Below are 15,894 nucleotides of genomic sequence, written 5' to 3'. Positions count from 1 at the left end.
TCGTTTTTTGCTTTGTTTTAAAAACTAAGAGGTTTTGGTACCAGCATCAGAGGCTGCTTGGGCTAAATCAACGTACGGCTGGCACTGGGAGAAAGACCCGACTGTGGTTGCCCGCGTTCAGGTGTGGTTAATACGCTTGGTGAAGAGCAAGGCCCTGGAGCTGCTGTTAGCTGGCGTCACTGTGCAGACTGAGGACCTTGATTTGCCCCTCACTTCTCCAGCTGTGTGGAGCCAACACGGCCAGGAGCCCCATACACACCTGACACATAGCTGTGAGGCTGACTCGAGACAAGTCACCTCTGTGCACCTCAGATTCAGTCTAGACTCTTAGCCTAGAATCTAATGGTTCTCAAAGTGGGGTCCTAGGCCAGGGGCACCAGCGGCATCCGAGAATCAGAAATAGAAACTGTCGGGTCCCTCTGCAGATCTGAACTGGAGAGTGTGTGAACAAGCCTTCCAGGTGATGGGGGCTAAAGTTCGGAAACCGCTATGCCGTACAGACTTGCTTATTAGGGTACCTACTATAGGTTGCAAAGTAGACTCATCTGGAGAACTTTTAGAAAAGACAGGTGCTCAGGCCCCTTTATGAGGCCAGTTAAATAAGAATCTTGAGGACTTCTGGCCAAGATGGAGGTGTAGGTAGACACACTGCACCTCCTCGCACAACCAAAAGGACAATTTTAAAACAACAACAAAAACAACCAGTAATGACAGAAAATTGAACTGTATGGAAGTCCCACAACCAAGGAGTTAAAGTGGACACATTCATCCAGACTGGTAGGAGGGGCAGAGTTGGGCAGCTGGGTGGAGAGGACTCATGACAAAGCAGTAGCTGGTGGACCCCAGGTGTGCAAGGTGGCAGCAGGTGGACCCAGGGAGCTGGCGGGCTGTGGAGGGGCACGGGGCACAGGTGGCTGGCGGACTGGTGGCCCCACATTTGCACAGACAAACCAGGCAAAAGGGGAGCGAGACAGACCGTACAACCCAGGATCCCAGCATGGGGAAATAAAGCCTAAAAGCACCGATTGAAAACACCTGTGGGGGGAGGGCGCACTGGCTTGTGTAGCTCAGTGGATTGAGCATGGGCCTGCGAACCAGAGGATCGTGGTTCGATTCCCAGTCAGAGCACATGCCTGGGTTGCAGGCCAGCTTCCAGCAGGGGACCCACGAGAGGCAGCTGTACATTGATATTCTCTCCTTCCCTTCCCCTCTAAAGATAAATAAAATCTTTTTAAAAAAAAGAAAAAATACCTGTGGGGGTTGAGGTGCCGGGAGAGACTCCCAGCCTCACAGGACAGTTCGTTGGAGAAACGCACAGGGTACTAGAACATACACAAGCCCACCCACCCGGGAACCAGCACCAGAAAGGGCCCAGTTTGCTTCTGGGAAGCGAGGGAAGTGACTGAAATCCAAAGAGCAGGGCAAGCACCATTGTACCCTCTCCACCCCCGCCCCCACATACTGCTTCATAACCCAGAAACTTGGACTGCCCCGCTGGTGAACACCTAAGGCCCCACCCCTCATACATAACAGGCGTCAAGAAAAAAAAAAAAAAAGGCCCAAACGAAAAAACAGATCAAAGCTCCAGAAAAAATACAACTAAGCAACAAAGAGGTAAGCAACCTATCAGATGCACAGTTCAAAACACTGGTGATCAGGATGCTCACAGAATTGGTTGAATTTGGTCGCATTAGATGAAAAAATGAAGGCTACACTAAGTGAAATGAAGGAAAATGTACAGGGAACCAATAGTGATGGGAAGAAAACTGGGACTCAAATCAATGGAGTGGACCAGAAGGAAGAAAGAAACATCCAGTCAAAAAAGAATGAAGAAAAGAGATTTCAAAAAATGAGGAGAGGCTTAGGAACCTCCAGAAGATCTTTAAACGTTCCAACATCCGAATTATAGGGGTACTAGAAGGGGAAGAGGAAGAGCAACAAGTGGGAAAGTTATTTGAACAAATAATAAAGGAGAACTTCCCCAGTCTGGCAAAGGAAATAGACTTCCAGGAAGTCCAGGAAGCTCAGAGTCCCAAAGAAGTTGGACCCAAGGAGGAACACACCAAGGCACATCATAATTACATTACCCAAGATTAAAGATAAGGAAAGACTCTTCAAAGCAGCAAGACAAAATGATAGAGTTACCTACAAAGGAGTACCTATAAAACTGTCAGCAATTTTCTCAAAAGAAACCTTACAGGCAAGAAGGGGCTGGAAAGAAGTATTCCAAGTCATGAAAGGCAAGGACCTACATCCAAGATTGCTCTATCCATCAAAGCTTTCATTTAGAATGGGGACCTACATCCAAGATTGCTCTATCCATCAAAGCTTTCATTTAGAATGGAAGGGCAGATAAAGTGCTTCTAAGATAAGGTCAAGTTCAAGGAGTTCATCATCACCAAGCCCTTATTATATGAAACGTTAAAGGGACTTATCTAGGAAAAAGAAGATAAAAAACATGTACAGTAAAATGACAGCAAACTCACAATCATTAACAATCACACCAAAAACAAAAACAAACTAAGCAAACAACTAGAACAGGAACAACCATAGAAATAGAGATCACATGGAGGGTTAGCAACAGGTGAGTGGTAGGAGAGAGGGAAAAACAGAACAGAGAATAAGTAGCATAGATGGTGAGACTTCCGGCCAAGATGGAGGCGTAGGTGGAAACACTGTGCCTCCCTGCACAACTAAGTTTAAAGACAACAAAGTTTTAGTAACAAAAACACAGCCAAAACACAGAAAATTGAACTGTACGGAAGTCTGACAACAGCGAACCATTCAGCCAGACTGGTAAGAGGGGTGGAGTCAGCGGCGGAGCGGGTCGGGCAGGAAAGATCCTTCAGTCAGATCGACCCAGAAGCGTAGGCGGTGGTGGTTGGCGGATCCCAGGTGTGGGGTGGCAACAGGAGGACCCAGTGAGGGCGAAGGGCAGCTAGCTGACCGCGGTCACACATTCGCGTGCAGATCAACAAAGTGAAGGAGTGCACAGTGAGACAGACCGCTCAGGCTAGGGCCCCAGTGATGGGAATTAGAGCCTGAAAGGGCCAATTGGGAAGACTTTCAGGATTGAGGTGCCGGGAGAGGCTCCCAGGCTCACAGAGAGTTCGTTGGAGAGACCTGCAGGGTCCTGGAGAGTACACGGGCCCACACACCCAGGAACCAGCACCAGAGGGGCCCAATTTGCTTGTGGGAAGCCGCAGAAGGGACAGAAATCTGAGAGAGCAGAGCAAAGCGCCATTTTTTTCCCCTCTCTGACCCCACCCTCATGTACAGCATCACAACCAAGCGAGAGGGTCACCCTGCCCTGGTGAACACCTAAGCCTCCACCCCTCATACCTAACAGGTGGGAACAGACCAAAACATTATGACCCAAGAACAGCTCAAAGCCCCAGAGCCTATAATTCTAAGCGACCAAGAAATAGCCAACCTTTCAGGACTTCCGCCAAGATGGAGGCATAGGTGGAAACACTGTGCCTTCTCCCACAACCAAGTTTGGATACAACAAAAGTTTTGGAGAACTAACACACACCCAGAGGCCAGAAAAACCGAATTATATGGAAGTCCGACAGCTACAAACCGTTCAACGGGGACGGTAAGAGAGGCAAAGCCAGCAGTGGAGCAGGGTCGGGAAGGACAGACCTAGGAGTGCAGGCAGCCCGGACCTAGTCTGGGTGCGGGGCAGACTGACCAAGGTCACACATTCGCGCGCAGTGAGACGGACCACGCAGGCCCCAGGGGGCGAACCCAGTGGTGGAGGGCTGACAGCGGTGGCACACTCACGTGCAGTGGAGTGGGGCGCGTGACCCTGGTGACGGTGGTGGCTGCGGTGCTGGTGGGGGTCACGGCGGGTGGTGGCGGGCGGCGGAGGGAAGCCATTGTCCCTCTTTGACCCCGCCCCCACATACAACGTCACAGCCCAGCGACTGAGTTGCCCTGCTCTGGTGAAAACCTAGGGCTCCGTTCCTGCTACTTAACAGGCACAAACAGCCCAAAGGATGGCTCAAGAAGAACTCAAAGTCCCAGAGCCAATAACTCTAAGCGACCAACAGATTGCCAGGCTCTCAGAAGCACAATTTAAAACACTATTTATCGGGATGCTCACAGAATTGGTAGAGTACAGTCACAAATTGGAGGGACATATGAAGGCTAAACTAATTGAAATGAAGGGAGATGTCCAGGAAACCAATAGCGATGGAAAGGAAAATGGGACTCAAATCAATGGAATGGACCAGAAGGAAGAACGAAACATCCGACCAGAAAGGAATGAAGAAATGAGAATTCAACAAAATGAGGAGAGGCTTAGGAACCTCCAAGACATCTTTAAACGTTCCAACATCCGGATTATAGGGGTACCAGAAGGGGGAAAGAAACAGCCACGAGTGGAAAATGTATTTGAACAAATAATAAAGGAGAACTTCCCCAGTCTGGCAAAGGAAATAGACTTCCAGGAAATCCAGGAAGCTCAGAGAGTCCCAAAGAAGTTGGACCCAAGAAGGAACACACCAAGGCACATCATAATTACATTAGCCAAGACTAAAATGAAGGAGAGAATCCTAGAAGCAGCAAGGGATAAGGGGACAGTCACCTACAAAGGAGTACCCATCAGACTGTCAGCGGATTTCTCAAAAGAGACCTTACAGGCAAGAAGGGGCTGGAAAGAAGTATTCCAAGTCATGAAATCCAAAGACCTACAGCCAAGATTGCTTTATCCAGCAAAACTTTCATTTAGAATGGAAGGACAGATAAAGTGCTTCTCAGATAAGGTCAAGTTCAAGGAGTTCATCATCACCAAGCCCTTATTATATGAAATGCTAAAGGGACTTATATAAGAAAAAGAAGATGAAAAATATGAACAGTGAAAGGACAGCAAACACACAGTTATTAACAACCACACCTAAAACAAAAGCAAACCAAGAGGACAGCTAGATCAGGAGTGGAACCATAGAAATGAAGAACACATGGAGGGTTAGAAACAGGGGAGTGGGAGGAGGAGAAGGGGGGAGAAGGCACAGAAAATAGCATAGATGGTAGGTAGAAAATAGATAGGGGGGAGGGCGAGAATAGTGGGGGAAATATAGAATCTAAAGAAGTTGAGACATGTGGTTATAAACTAAGGGGGGAGAAGGGTGGGGGAGGGAGTGGGCGGGTGGAGGGGAATGAAGGGGGGAATAGAACAACTGTAATGGTATAATCAATAAAATATATTTTAAAAAAAAGAAATAGCCAACCTTTCAGATGCACAGTTCAAAACACTGGTGATCAGGATGCTCACAGAACTGGTTGACTTTAGTCACAAATTAGAGGAACAAATGAAGGCTAAACTAATTGAAATGATGGGGAATGCATAGGAAACCAATAGTGATGGAAAGGAAACTGGGACTCAAATTAAGGGAGTGGACCAGAAGGAAGAAAAAATGACTAAACAGAAAAGAATGAAGAAAAAAGAATTCAAAAAAATGGCCCTGGCTGGCGTAGCTCAGTGGATTGAGCACAGGCCTGCGAACCCGGTGATTGCGGTTCGATTCCCAGTCAGGGCACATGCCTGGGTTGTAGGCCGGTTCCTTGCAGGCTAACTACCAGCAGGGGATGCACAAAAGGCAACCATACATTGATGTTTCTGGCAAAGGAAATAGACTTCCAGGAAATCCAGGACGCTCAGAAAGTCCCAAAGAAGTTGGACCCAAGGAGGAACACACCAAGGCACATCATAATTACATTAGCCAAGACTAAAATGAAGGAGAGAATCCTAGAAGCAGCAAGAGATAAGGGGACAGTCACCTACAAAGGAGTGCCCATCAGACTGTCAGCGGATTTCTCAAGAGACCTTACAGGCAAGAAGGGGCTGGAAAGAAGTATTCCAAGTCATGAAATCCAAGGACCTACATCCAAGATTATTTTATCGAGCAAAGCTTTCATTTAGAATGGAAGGGCAGATAAAGCGCTTCTCAGACAAGGTCAAATTCAAGGAGTTCATCATCACCAAGCCCTTATTATATGAAATGTTAAAGAGACTTATCTAAGAAAAAGAAGATAAAAAATATCAACAGTGAAAGGACAGCAAACTCAGTTATTAACCACACCTAAAACAAAAACAAACCAAGAGGACAGCTAGATCAGGAGTGGAACCATAGAAATGGAGATCACGTGGAGGGTTAGCAACAGGGAAGTGGGAGGAGGAGAAGGGGGGAGAAGGTACAGAGAATAAGTAGCATAAACGGTAAGTAGAAAATAGGGGGAGGATAAAAATAGTATGGGAAATGTATTAGCCAAGAACTTATATTTAAAAAAAAAAGAATCTTGAGGGCCGAGATCCCCATCATCTGTTTTAGAAGCTCCCCAGGTGACTAATGTACAGCCAAGGTTGAGAGACACTGATGGACAGGGTATTACTTGTGGGTGCCTGGCCAGATCGCTACCTGAAACAACGACAGGACTTAGGGTTTTCCAGTAGGGCTGAGTGAAAAGGGTTCTGGACTTCAAAGCCAAATGGGACTCGGGTTTACGTCTTTGCGCTGCCACTTGTTGCACTGCCTGAGCAACTTATTTAACTGCCCTTAAATTAGGGTGGCGCCCACTACCTTAAGTCACTATGATTGAGTTCCGGAATGTGCAAGGCGCTTCAGGCAGGCAGGGCCTAGCTCGTAGCAGGCACTCAACACCTGACATGTAGACACCGTCCCCACCCGTGTGCTAGTGGACACGCTGGCGGTCAGAACACCCCAGGGCTGCGCTGTACCCTGAGGAGCTGCTTGTAACCACCCAGACTGGGACAGGGAGCTGTGGAGAAAGACTCAAGCAGGAATGAAAGGAAAACTATTTTACTTAAAAAAACAAAAAGAACAGAAACATGGGCTCTGGGTACAGGGTTAGTCCATCCGGGCCTTCAGTGTCCTGGTGGTGATTTTGTCCTTCTCACTGTAGAGGAAAAAGAATCACAAAACATCAAGGCTGCAGGCCAAGCGGCCGTCCTAACCAGGCGCGCCTGTTTCGCTCGTGAACGTTAATGTTCGCTCATGTCCTCAGCCTGAAGGGAGCGGGGGACGGAGAAATGGGGTGACTGGTGCAGTAGGTGGGACCATTGAGAGCTGAGATGGTTCCGGGCGGACTGGGAAGCCCTCAAAGGGAAGGAGCTCCCCCAGGCCCAGAAATGAACCTTGGGGCCATAAATTCTGTCAGTCCCAATCACTTTCCTGGGAATTAAGCAGGCTCTCCCACAACAAAAGGCTCCCCGTGCTCATTCTGGGATGTACCCAAGGAGAGCAGCGGGAGAACACTGACTTCATCCAGCCAGGGTGCTGGGGACATCTGAATAGTTAGGAGGAAAAAGGGGATGGCAGAGAACAGATGGAAAACAGGTCAATGCAAAACAGTTCCCAGAGCCCAGGGCTTCACACCGTTGTGGGCTCTACACAAGTGGGAGGTGGGTGAGGGGGAGGGAGCCATCCAGTATTTTAATCAACGCACAGTAGACGCATCACAGCACAGATTTTCTGAGACTTTGGGGACCCTTAAGGACCCTTTCAGTCTGAACAAGGGGTGAGACCCGGGGTCAAGGGGCGGGCCTCACGTGACAGAGGCCAGGNAGAGAACAGATGGAAAACAGGTCAATGCAAAACAGTTCCCAGAGCCCAGGGCTTCACACCGTTGTGGGCTCTACACAAGTGGGAGGTGGGTGAGGGGGAGGGAGCCATCCAGTATTTTAATCAACGCACAGTAGACGCATCACAGCACAGATTTTCTGAGACTTTGGGGACCCTTAAGGACCCTTTCAGTCTGAACAAGGGGTGAGACCCGGGGTCATGGGGCAGGCCTCACGTGACAGAGGCCAGGGGAACCTAGGCAGGCTCTCAGGCACCCCCCTCAAGGAGGCATGGATTTCTAGCCTGTTTCTGCCACAAAAGCCTCATCTCACACCTGCCGGGGGGCGGGGGGGGGCTGGGAAGATGGGGCGTTTGTGCGGGAGGGGACATCTGCAAAGCTTCTAGACTCCCAGCTCACACTCACATGACATGGACGATGACACCCATGCCGGACACGGCGTCTCGGTCCACTGCGTTCAGCATGGCTTGTGAGATGGTTTCAAACAGGTGGTCTGGATCCTGCAACAGAGGGGCAGCCTCACTCCCACAACCACAGACTCTGACTTGGTCTGGCTTCTCAAGTCTCTTTTCTAGGCTCAAGGACTCTGGCTGGGGGCCCTCCTGTGCCCAAAGTTAAAAGGCCCCTCAGCTCCTTCTGAGAAGGAAGCAGGGTTATATTTTAGCCCGGCACTTCCTAAACCAGTCAGCAGTGTAACCATGGGCACGCCTTATGTCCCTTTACTAAGCTTCAGTTCCTCTTCTGTAAAATGGACAGAAGACTCCTTACCTGGCTCCCACATCGGTTGTCTGATGGACTCACCCCCTGGGTGACACACTGGTCCTTCAAAACTCTACCTGCCCAGCCCTGACAACACACTTCCACCCAGACCCCACCTGTCTTCATTCTCTCTCTCCATTGGTTTAGTCAGAAAACTCAGGAGCCCTCATTATCTCCCCTCCCTCGCCTCTGCTCTAAAAGACAGAGTCCTCCAGACTCTGGCTGCCCCGCCCTCCCACCACAGCAATCTTTACTCAGGACCTCAGCGCCTCCTGCTGGTGACCCAAGAGCCTGTCCCATCTACTGCCCACCTTTGGTTCCCTCAGGTACCTTCCTGCTTTTGGCGCCACGCCAGAAGAAAAAGTCCAAACTCTGCTTGGCATTCAGGGCGTTTTGGAGCCGCATCCTGACCTCACTCGGGGCCACCACCTGCCCTGACGCCCCGCCCACACGCCAGCAGCCCCAGCGCCACTTTCCAGTCTCTGAACACACTGGGCCCCACCTGCACCTTTGCACAGGTTGTTCCTGCAGCCAGTCAAGCTCCCTCTTTCTTCCTTCGCCTCCTCCTAGCAAACTGCATTTTAACAGAGATTTTTGGGCGTCTGCAGTGAGCCCTGAAGACAGACAGAGCCTGAGAGAGCAGGCACAGCAGACAAGCCTCACTGGCAGGTACCGCACCGCTCCAGTCTTTTCATGTGTCTTCCTCACACCTTCATTTACATAAGGTGAGCTCTATTAGTGCCACCACTTTATAGCAGAGAAGTAAAATAGACTGGCCCAAGAACAAAACTAAGTGGGTGGAGCTGGTTTCCCAGCCCAGACAACCTGGCTCCAGAGCCCATTCTGTTAAGCTGCCTCTAACCCTATGCTTCACACCTTGTTAAATGAATCAATGTAAAACCCCTGGAAACCCAATGTGAGGAGTTATTTGTTGTAGCACATAACTCACTGGAGTCCCCCAACAGAAGACACTCTCCCCTAGAGCCAGCCAGCCCACCCCAAGGCCCTGGCAGATGGAGTTTCTCGCTCAGAGCTCTGGCTTTCTCTCCCACCTGCACCATTCTCCCCATTACCTGCAAGGTAAACACATTCTTCCCTGATGGTGAAGGAGGGGAAGGTGCCTCAGAGCTCAGCCCACTCCGTGCAACCAACTCACCATGTCCGGTTCCCAGAGGGACTCACACATCCCGTACATTTGTTCGGCACAGGTGCCACTGACCACAAAGTCGTCAGTCACCATGGGGCAGCCAATGAGGTCTAGGGAGCAAATGAAGGGCTTAAAGGTCTTCGGGTCCAACCCGGCAATGACTGGCTCGGTGTAGTAGGGGCCAAACCTGTGGAGCCAGGAGCAGAGAGAAACCAGAACTTGAGAGCACATACTTTCCTGTTCAGGCCTATTCAGGCCAAGGCCCTGGCCAAGACCCAGGGAGGGAAACGGACAGCCTGTTTGGGAAGATCCCCTTGCCCTGTGGCCAGCTTTTTATTTTTAAACTTTATTTATTTATTTTTAGAGGGGAGGAGGAGAAAGGGAGAGAAATATCAATGTATGGTTGCCTCTCGTGAGTCCCCTGCTGGGAACTGGCCTGCAACCCAGGCATGTGCCCTGACTGGGAATCAAACCACGATCCTCTAGTTCACTGGCCCACGCTCAATCCACTGAGCTACACCAGCCAGGGCCCTGTGGGGCAGCTTTGATGAAGCTGTTCCTCCTCTCCTGGCATCTGGCAATACCCTAAGATCTCCCTTCTTTTTCCTCTAACATTTACCTTCTATCCTTTTCACCCCTGACCCTCTCTTCCTCCTATAATCTCCCTACCTTAACCCCAGTCCTAGCACCATTCCATCCTCTATTTACACATCTATTAGACCTCCACTCCTTTCAAAAAAAGATTTGAGGCAGTTTATAAGGATAAAACGGCTGCGGATATTAACTTATACCTAATCATAATAATAATAACCCTTTAACTTTTTAATACTAAAAAGGCAATAATATGCTCCAGTTAGCAAAGACTTAGCTTTGAAAGCTAAAGAGTACTCGAGCAACTTTTTCTTTATGTCTAAACTTATTCCCAAATCATAAAGTTAAAAAAAAAAAGAAAAAAATTAAAAAGGAAAAAGAGCTCAACTTGTATTCTTGCCACCCAGTTTTGCCCAGAGGTGGGCGGGAAAGGACCACGGGGTTCTTTCTCCCTTCAATTCCACCCCAGCTTCTGCAATGAATTCTACAGTTATGCCCCTTCTGTTGGCCTTATCATGAAGGCCTTAAAGAGAACGGACCAAAGTCAACATACCCCACTCCCAGGTTCCCTGCCACTCCAGAGAATGTGTCACAGAATTAGCTTTGGAGTAAGGGTGGCCCCTGGCTGGGAGGCAGCAGGGTACTCTGGGGGTGGTTAATTCTGTTGCCTAGAAGCAAGTTTATTTGCTATTTGCATTCCCTACCTTCTGAAGTAGCTTTTCCTTTCCCATGAGGAGGTCAGGCCCTCTGAAAACTGGGCCTCTCAATTACTATATTTTAGTCAACATGTGCAACATGTTCAAACTAAAGATATTGTCTTGCAAATAATGGGAGAATGAGGACGTATCCCCTTCCTGGGCACCGCTCCCTACTACATGCCTACTTGGCCATCAGAGGTTTCTGATTCTCCAAGTCCCAGGCTATGTGGGAAATGCTTACTTAACATTGGAGAGAGGCTCAGTGACTGTAGGTGAAATGATGTATAGTGTAACTAACTGTACCACAGATTAACTGAGGTAAGCTCCTGTGGCACCTCATCCCCACTACAAAAGCACACTAAACAGAACACTCTTCTGGGACCTGCTGCGCTGCCGCTCACCGCTTCTCATACAGGAGGTTGGCCACCATGCTCATGAGGGTGTAAGGCTTGATCGGCCGACCCTCCTTCAGCTCATACAGGTTCAGGCGGAACTTGAGGCGCTGGGCACTGTGGGAGGAAGAGGAAAATTAGTAAGTCACTGCGGACTGTCCTCTGGTGTCCGGTCTGCGGAGGTCAGGGGGTACGTAGGAAGACAGGCATTCATAGCCCTCGACGAGACTCCTCGCTTCCCCTCCCAGTGATTTTTCTCACCAGAATTCCAACCTCAAGTCCATGCTTCAGGACTTGTCCAAAATTTAACGCCTGCAAACACACCACTGTACTAACCTTTTTCTATACTTTTAAAAAAAGATTTTATTTATTTATTTTCAGAGGGAGAGGAAAGGAGGGAGAGAAACATCAGTGTGTGGTTGCCTCTCACACCCCCCCCACTGGGGACCTGGTCTGCAACCCGGGCATGTGCCTGATAGGAACTGAACCGGCAACCCTTCTGTTTGTAGGTCAGCACTCCATTCACTAATTCACTGAGCCACACCAGCCTGGGCTCCCACACATTTTTGAGGGGCGATGTTCGCCTTCTTTTTCTGAGGAATAACTAATATACAATAAAATGCACAGCTCCTTCCTTCAACACCCGTGGCAGGAGTACGCTGCAGACCTGGCCACGGCAGCTTACAGCAGAAGGAACAATGGGCTGAGAGCGCTGACCCGGGCAGAGCTTTCTTCCTCCAACTTAACTTGGCCATCCATGAGATGAGGGGAAAATAAATCATCTGGTGGTGAGATCATATATGGGTACACGACAAGGTGCTTGGAAAACTGCAAAGTCTTATGTATCTTACGTGTCTTAAGCAACAGCTACTGCACTAAGGGACTGGGAGGTGCCTAAGAAAAAGGGCCACAACTCCTCTAGTGCCATCTGAGAGCCCAGGGACAGGGCCTTGCAGGGAGCAGACTAATGCTATACCGGCCAGAAGCAAAGCAAACAGTCACAGGCCCCCAGAACAAAGAGCCTCGGACATGACTTTAGTTTTACCTTAAAAGTGAGGAAGCAAAGCCCTGGCAAAATGAGCAATTACTGCCCACAAGCAAGCAAACACAGTGAGAAAAACCTCCTGGGGAAAAGGAAACGGTGAGAGGAGAACATGGAGAGGGGAAGGATTAGGGGGTCTTCGCACTGACCGGAACTCTACGTATGCTACCGGTCTGATTCCACCAGAACTGGCAGGAAATGGCTGGCTGAGTCACATCGTAGACATAGTCTCCAATTTATATGTTCTTGAGACTTAGGGAGTTTTAAGGGAAATAAGAGAAATTTTCTGCCTAGCTTCCACCCACATTAGTGGACTGGTCTCTCAATATTCTAGAAACAAAGTCCAAGAACTGCTGCTCCTTAGGTCACTGTCTTCCCGAAGGGCCTGTCTTACCTGTGACTGCACCTCCCCTCTTGACACTCTATCTTGATTATTTTCCTCTGCTTCTCTCCTAGCCCCGCTGCTAATTTCATAGTTCAGCTCTTGAGCTGGAGTGTACTTCCCCCTCTCTTTTGTCTCTCCAGAATCTTCTCCCATAGGTTCAACAGTTCACCAATGCCACTGCAGCCCTGAGAGATGACTTCATACCCCACCTGCTCACACGATGTTTCTACCTGGCATGTCTTGTCCCCTCAGAATTAGTGTCAAACTCAAAGTCATCGCCTCCCTCTAAAACTAGTCCTCTCAGTTACTATATTTTAGTCAACATGTTCAAAACAGAAATCATCTTTAAACTGTTTACCTACGTGCCAGGTAACTAGTCTAGACACTAGTAACAGCTAAAAGACATGAACTCCAACTTCAATGAATGATTCTTTGGACTCACAATGTCCAAGTAGCCACCAAGGCTGGCCAGCTCCCACAGTCAGAAATGCCTTCCTTTGCTTTCCCATCAGCACCACCCCATTAGGACCCAAACCCCTCACACCTGGACCATCCCAATAGCTACCTATTTAATTTCCCAGACCCTCCCTTGTCTCAAATCACAGGACAATCGGTAACCTAGGTAACGAATCTAGCAGTTAATAAGCACCAGCTCATCATGGGTCAGTTATCTTTCTGTATGCCTGCCTTGTCTCCCACCTAGACCTGAGTTCTTCAGAGACTGAGTGCAGACTTTGGCCTCAGAGAGGCCTATGTGGCATCCTGGCTCACGTTCACTGCCTTGCATCTTGAGCAAGACCTTCGGTTCCCTGATCTGCAAAACAGCATAGCACCACGGGAATGTCATTAAGAGGATTCAATGACTCCGTGCAGGTAAGGGGCTTTCCACGGAGTCTGACACAGGGTAAATGCTGGTGTAAGGTGGCTAGGCTACAACTCTGTGTCGCTTACGGTGTCCGGCAAAGATTCAAATTCACTGAAGCCGTTTGGTAGCTGACTGACACTCAGGCCACTCACGACGCCAGGCAAGGCTTGTCCAAGAGGCCTGGGTGTGGACGGGGATCCCCGACACTTACACGGTCTGAACGTCGGTGGCTAGCCCGGCCAGGCCGATGTATAGCCGGTCGCCCATGGGAAAGATCTTCTGGAAATCCGTGGTCACCATCTGGGCCTGGATTCCGAAGCGCCTGTCGGCAGCGATGGCGACACAGTCCTTCCCCTTCATGGCCATGACGGCCCCTCCGTTATAGGACATGATAGACTAGGACAGACAGAGTGGAGGGGCTCAGCGCGAGAGGCCAAAGGCGGCCTTAGCCCCTGGCCCAACCCCTGATCCAGAGGCTCCTGTACACACCATCCTCCACTCTGGAGGCGCCTGGACTCCCCGAATTCCAGTTCGAGATCAGTCCTACGGGGGTGCGAGGAGCCGCATTCACCCACCATGATCCTCACCCGGGTGCGCGCCCCTTCAAACCAGTGCCACTTTCTTAAGTCGACCACCAGGCCCTCTTTCCCCTCGCAAACTTCCCATGTTCCTCCCAGTTCCTCAATCCCACCCCGAGTTCCTTCTCCTCGAGCCCCAGCTCACCATGATTGCAGTGTAGTAGGAACTCCAATCGCCACAATTCCAGCAAACCGGCTATGAATCTTACTGCGCAACCACCCTCGCTGTTTTCTCTCTATTGGCTGAAAGGCCGACCTTTCCGGGATATTTTGGCTTTCTATTGGTTAGGTACCCCTGTCAATCACGAGCACGGAATGTTTGATTGAGAGGCCAAAACGAAGGCTGGAAAGCTGAAAGTGAAAAGTCACTATATGTGCGGAAGGACCTGTCGTTGCAATGAATGCTGGGATCGCGGAGGACCTGGTCTCGGGACCTGGAAGACTGGGGGCGGACCTGCGTGCACTTGAGTTGTAGAAGCCCGAGATACCACACTGCCGCCCCAGCGGAAGGGCTACGGTGTTGCTTATCAACACGTTGTATGGGTCGCGCCGATTACCCATGCAGGCTTGTTTCATTTATTCCAGAAATCCTTACAGCTATTGTGTGCGGGGCGCTGTGCTAGACTCGACATTAGCCGGCCTAGAACGGCGCCTGGTATTAAATCGGCACCCATTAAGTGCATATTTAATAACACGAGGGGAGGGGCGGGAGTAGGGATTCTGCAGCTGCAGGGGTTCAGCTGCAAAGGGGAGGTTTGGAAGCCGAAAGTTGGGCTTTGGGGGACTCTCAGCAGGTCCGTTTCACGGTATCTTCAAGTCTGGGGTCGCTCTGAAAAACGGGCGTTCAGAGATTTCTCTTCTCTAAGCCCCAGAGAAAGCTTGCACCGACCCCTCCAGAGCCAATGGAGGAGAAGTGTGGGTGTCCTGCCACTTTCTCTCCCTGGATCCAGACCCTTCCTTTTCTCCTCCGAGTTCAATTTCTTTTGCCCTATTACAGTTTCCGTTCCGACTTCCGCTGCGTCGCATGCTCGCTATCATTGACTTCGCTCACCGCCACACAAGTAGTTATCGTAGTCTCTGTGGCGCAATCGGTTAGCGCGTTCGGCTGTTAACCGAAAGGTTGGTGGTTCGAGCCCACCCAGGGACGCTATCTTTTCCGTCTTACATATAATTCTTCCAACTGCTGGAAAGCCGAATTTGGTGTTCAAATGGCAGAAAAACACCTTTTCTGTAGCAAATCAGAGGGCCATTGTGACAGACAATTTGTTATTTAGCCAACGATGGGATAATTTCTTGCGCATTTTCTCCACTGCTCCGCCTCTAATCTTGATCGCAGGAGAAACAGCCAGAGGTTTCTGTCTCACCGTGCAATACGTTTCAGGTTGCGTTTTTTCATAGGATTAAGAATGAATTTGCGGTGGAGGTGGACAGTTTTCCATTGTCGGCCTCAATCGATGTTCCCACGCGAGAGACAAAGGCAGAAGCAAACCGAGGGCTGAAAAGAAAGGTGAGAGAGAGAAATCAAAGCTGTGATATACAGAGGCAGAAAGAGGGAATATGACAGAGGAAATGGGCGAGGTGAGTTGAAGGAAACCCGGGAGGAAACGGAGAGAGGGAAAAGAGAAGCAGTTTACAGTAGGTATTAGTAAAAGGGAAAGAACAACAACAAAACAACTTTTTCTAGAAATACACAAGTGAGGAGGATTGGAAAATAGAAGCAGGAACTAACAGTGGTCATTGTTTTGGGGAGACACAGATCTCATCTTTACTGAAGTAAGGGACCAGAGGTAAAGCCAGTCATAAAATCGTTGGAGGAGCTGCCGCCCAGTGCT

At 49.6% G+C, this 15,894-nt stretch overlaps 1 protein-coding gene and 1 non-coding gene across 2 annotated transcripts; one reads left to right on the top strand and one right to left on the bottom strand.

Annotated features, from left to right (window-relative positions):
• Window positions 1-6,808: 6,808 nt before the first annotated feature.
• Window positions 6,809-14,339, bottom strand: PSMB3 (proteasome 20S subunit beta 3). Its single transcript, XM_037033459.1, has 6 exons — window positions 14,208-14,339; window positions 13,696-13,880; window positions 11,202-11,309; window positions 9,521-9,698; window positions 8,011-8,105; window positions 6,809-6,921 (listed from the first exon to the last, which is right to left on the bottom strand). Exons 1-6 carry the CDS (start codon window positions 14,208-14,210, stop codon window positions 6,873-6,875), a joined length of 618 nt encoding a protein of 205 aa, XP_036889354.1. The 5' UTR covers window positions 14,211-14,339; the 3' UTR covers window positions 6,809-6,872.
• Window positions 14,340-15,135: 796 nt separating this feature from the next.
• On the top strand, window positions 15,136-15,209 carry TRNAN-GUU (transfer RNA asparagine (anticodon GUU)). The gene has a single exon. It is a non-coding gene; the product is annotated as a tRNA-Asn (tRNA).
• The last annotated feature ends 685 nt before the right edge of the window (window positions 15,210-15,894 follow it).

The sequence above is a fragment of the Sturnira hondurensis genome, unplaced genomic scaffold, assembly GCF_014824575.4.
Source record: "Sturnira hondurensis isolate 20B ecotype Veracruz unplaced genomic scaffold, ASM1482457v3 Scaffold0021632, whole genome shotgun sequence".
NCBI lineage: Eukaryota > Metazoa > Chordata > Mammalia > Chiroptera > Phyllostomidae > Sturnira > Sturnira hondurensis.
Note: the sequence above shows the minus strand (reverse complement) of the source record. Positions and strands in the feature narration are given on the sequence as shown.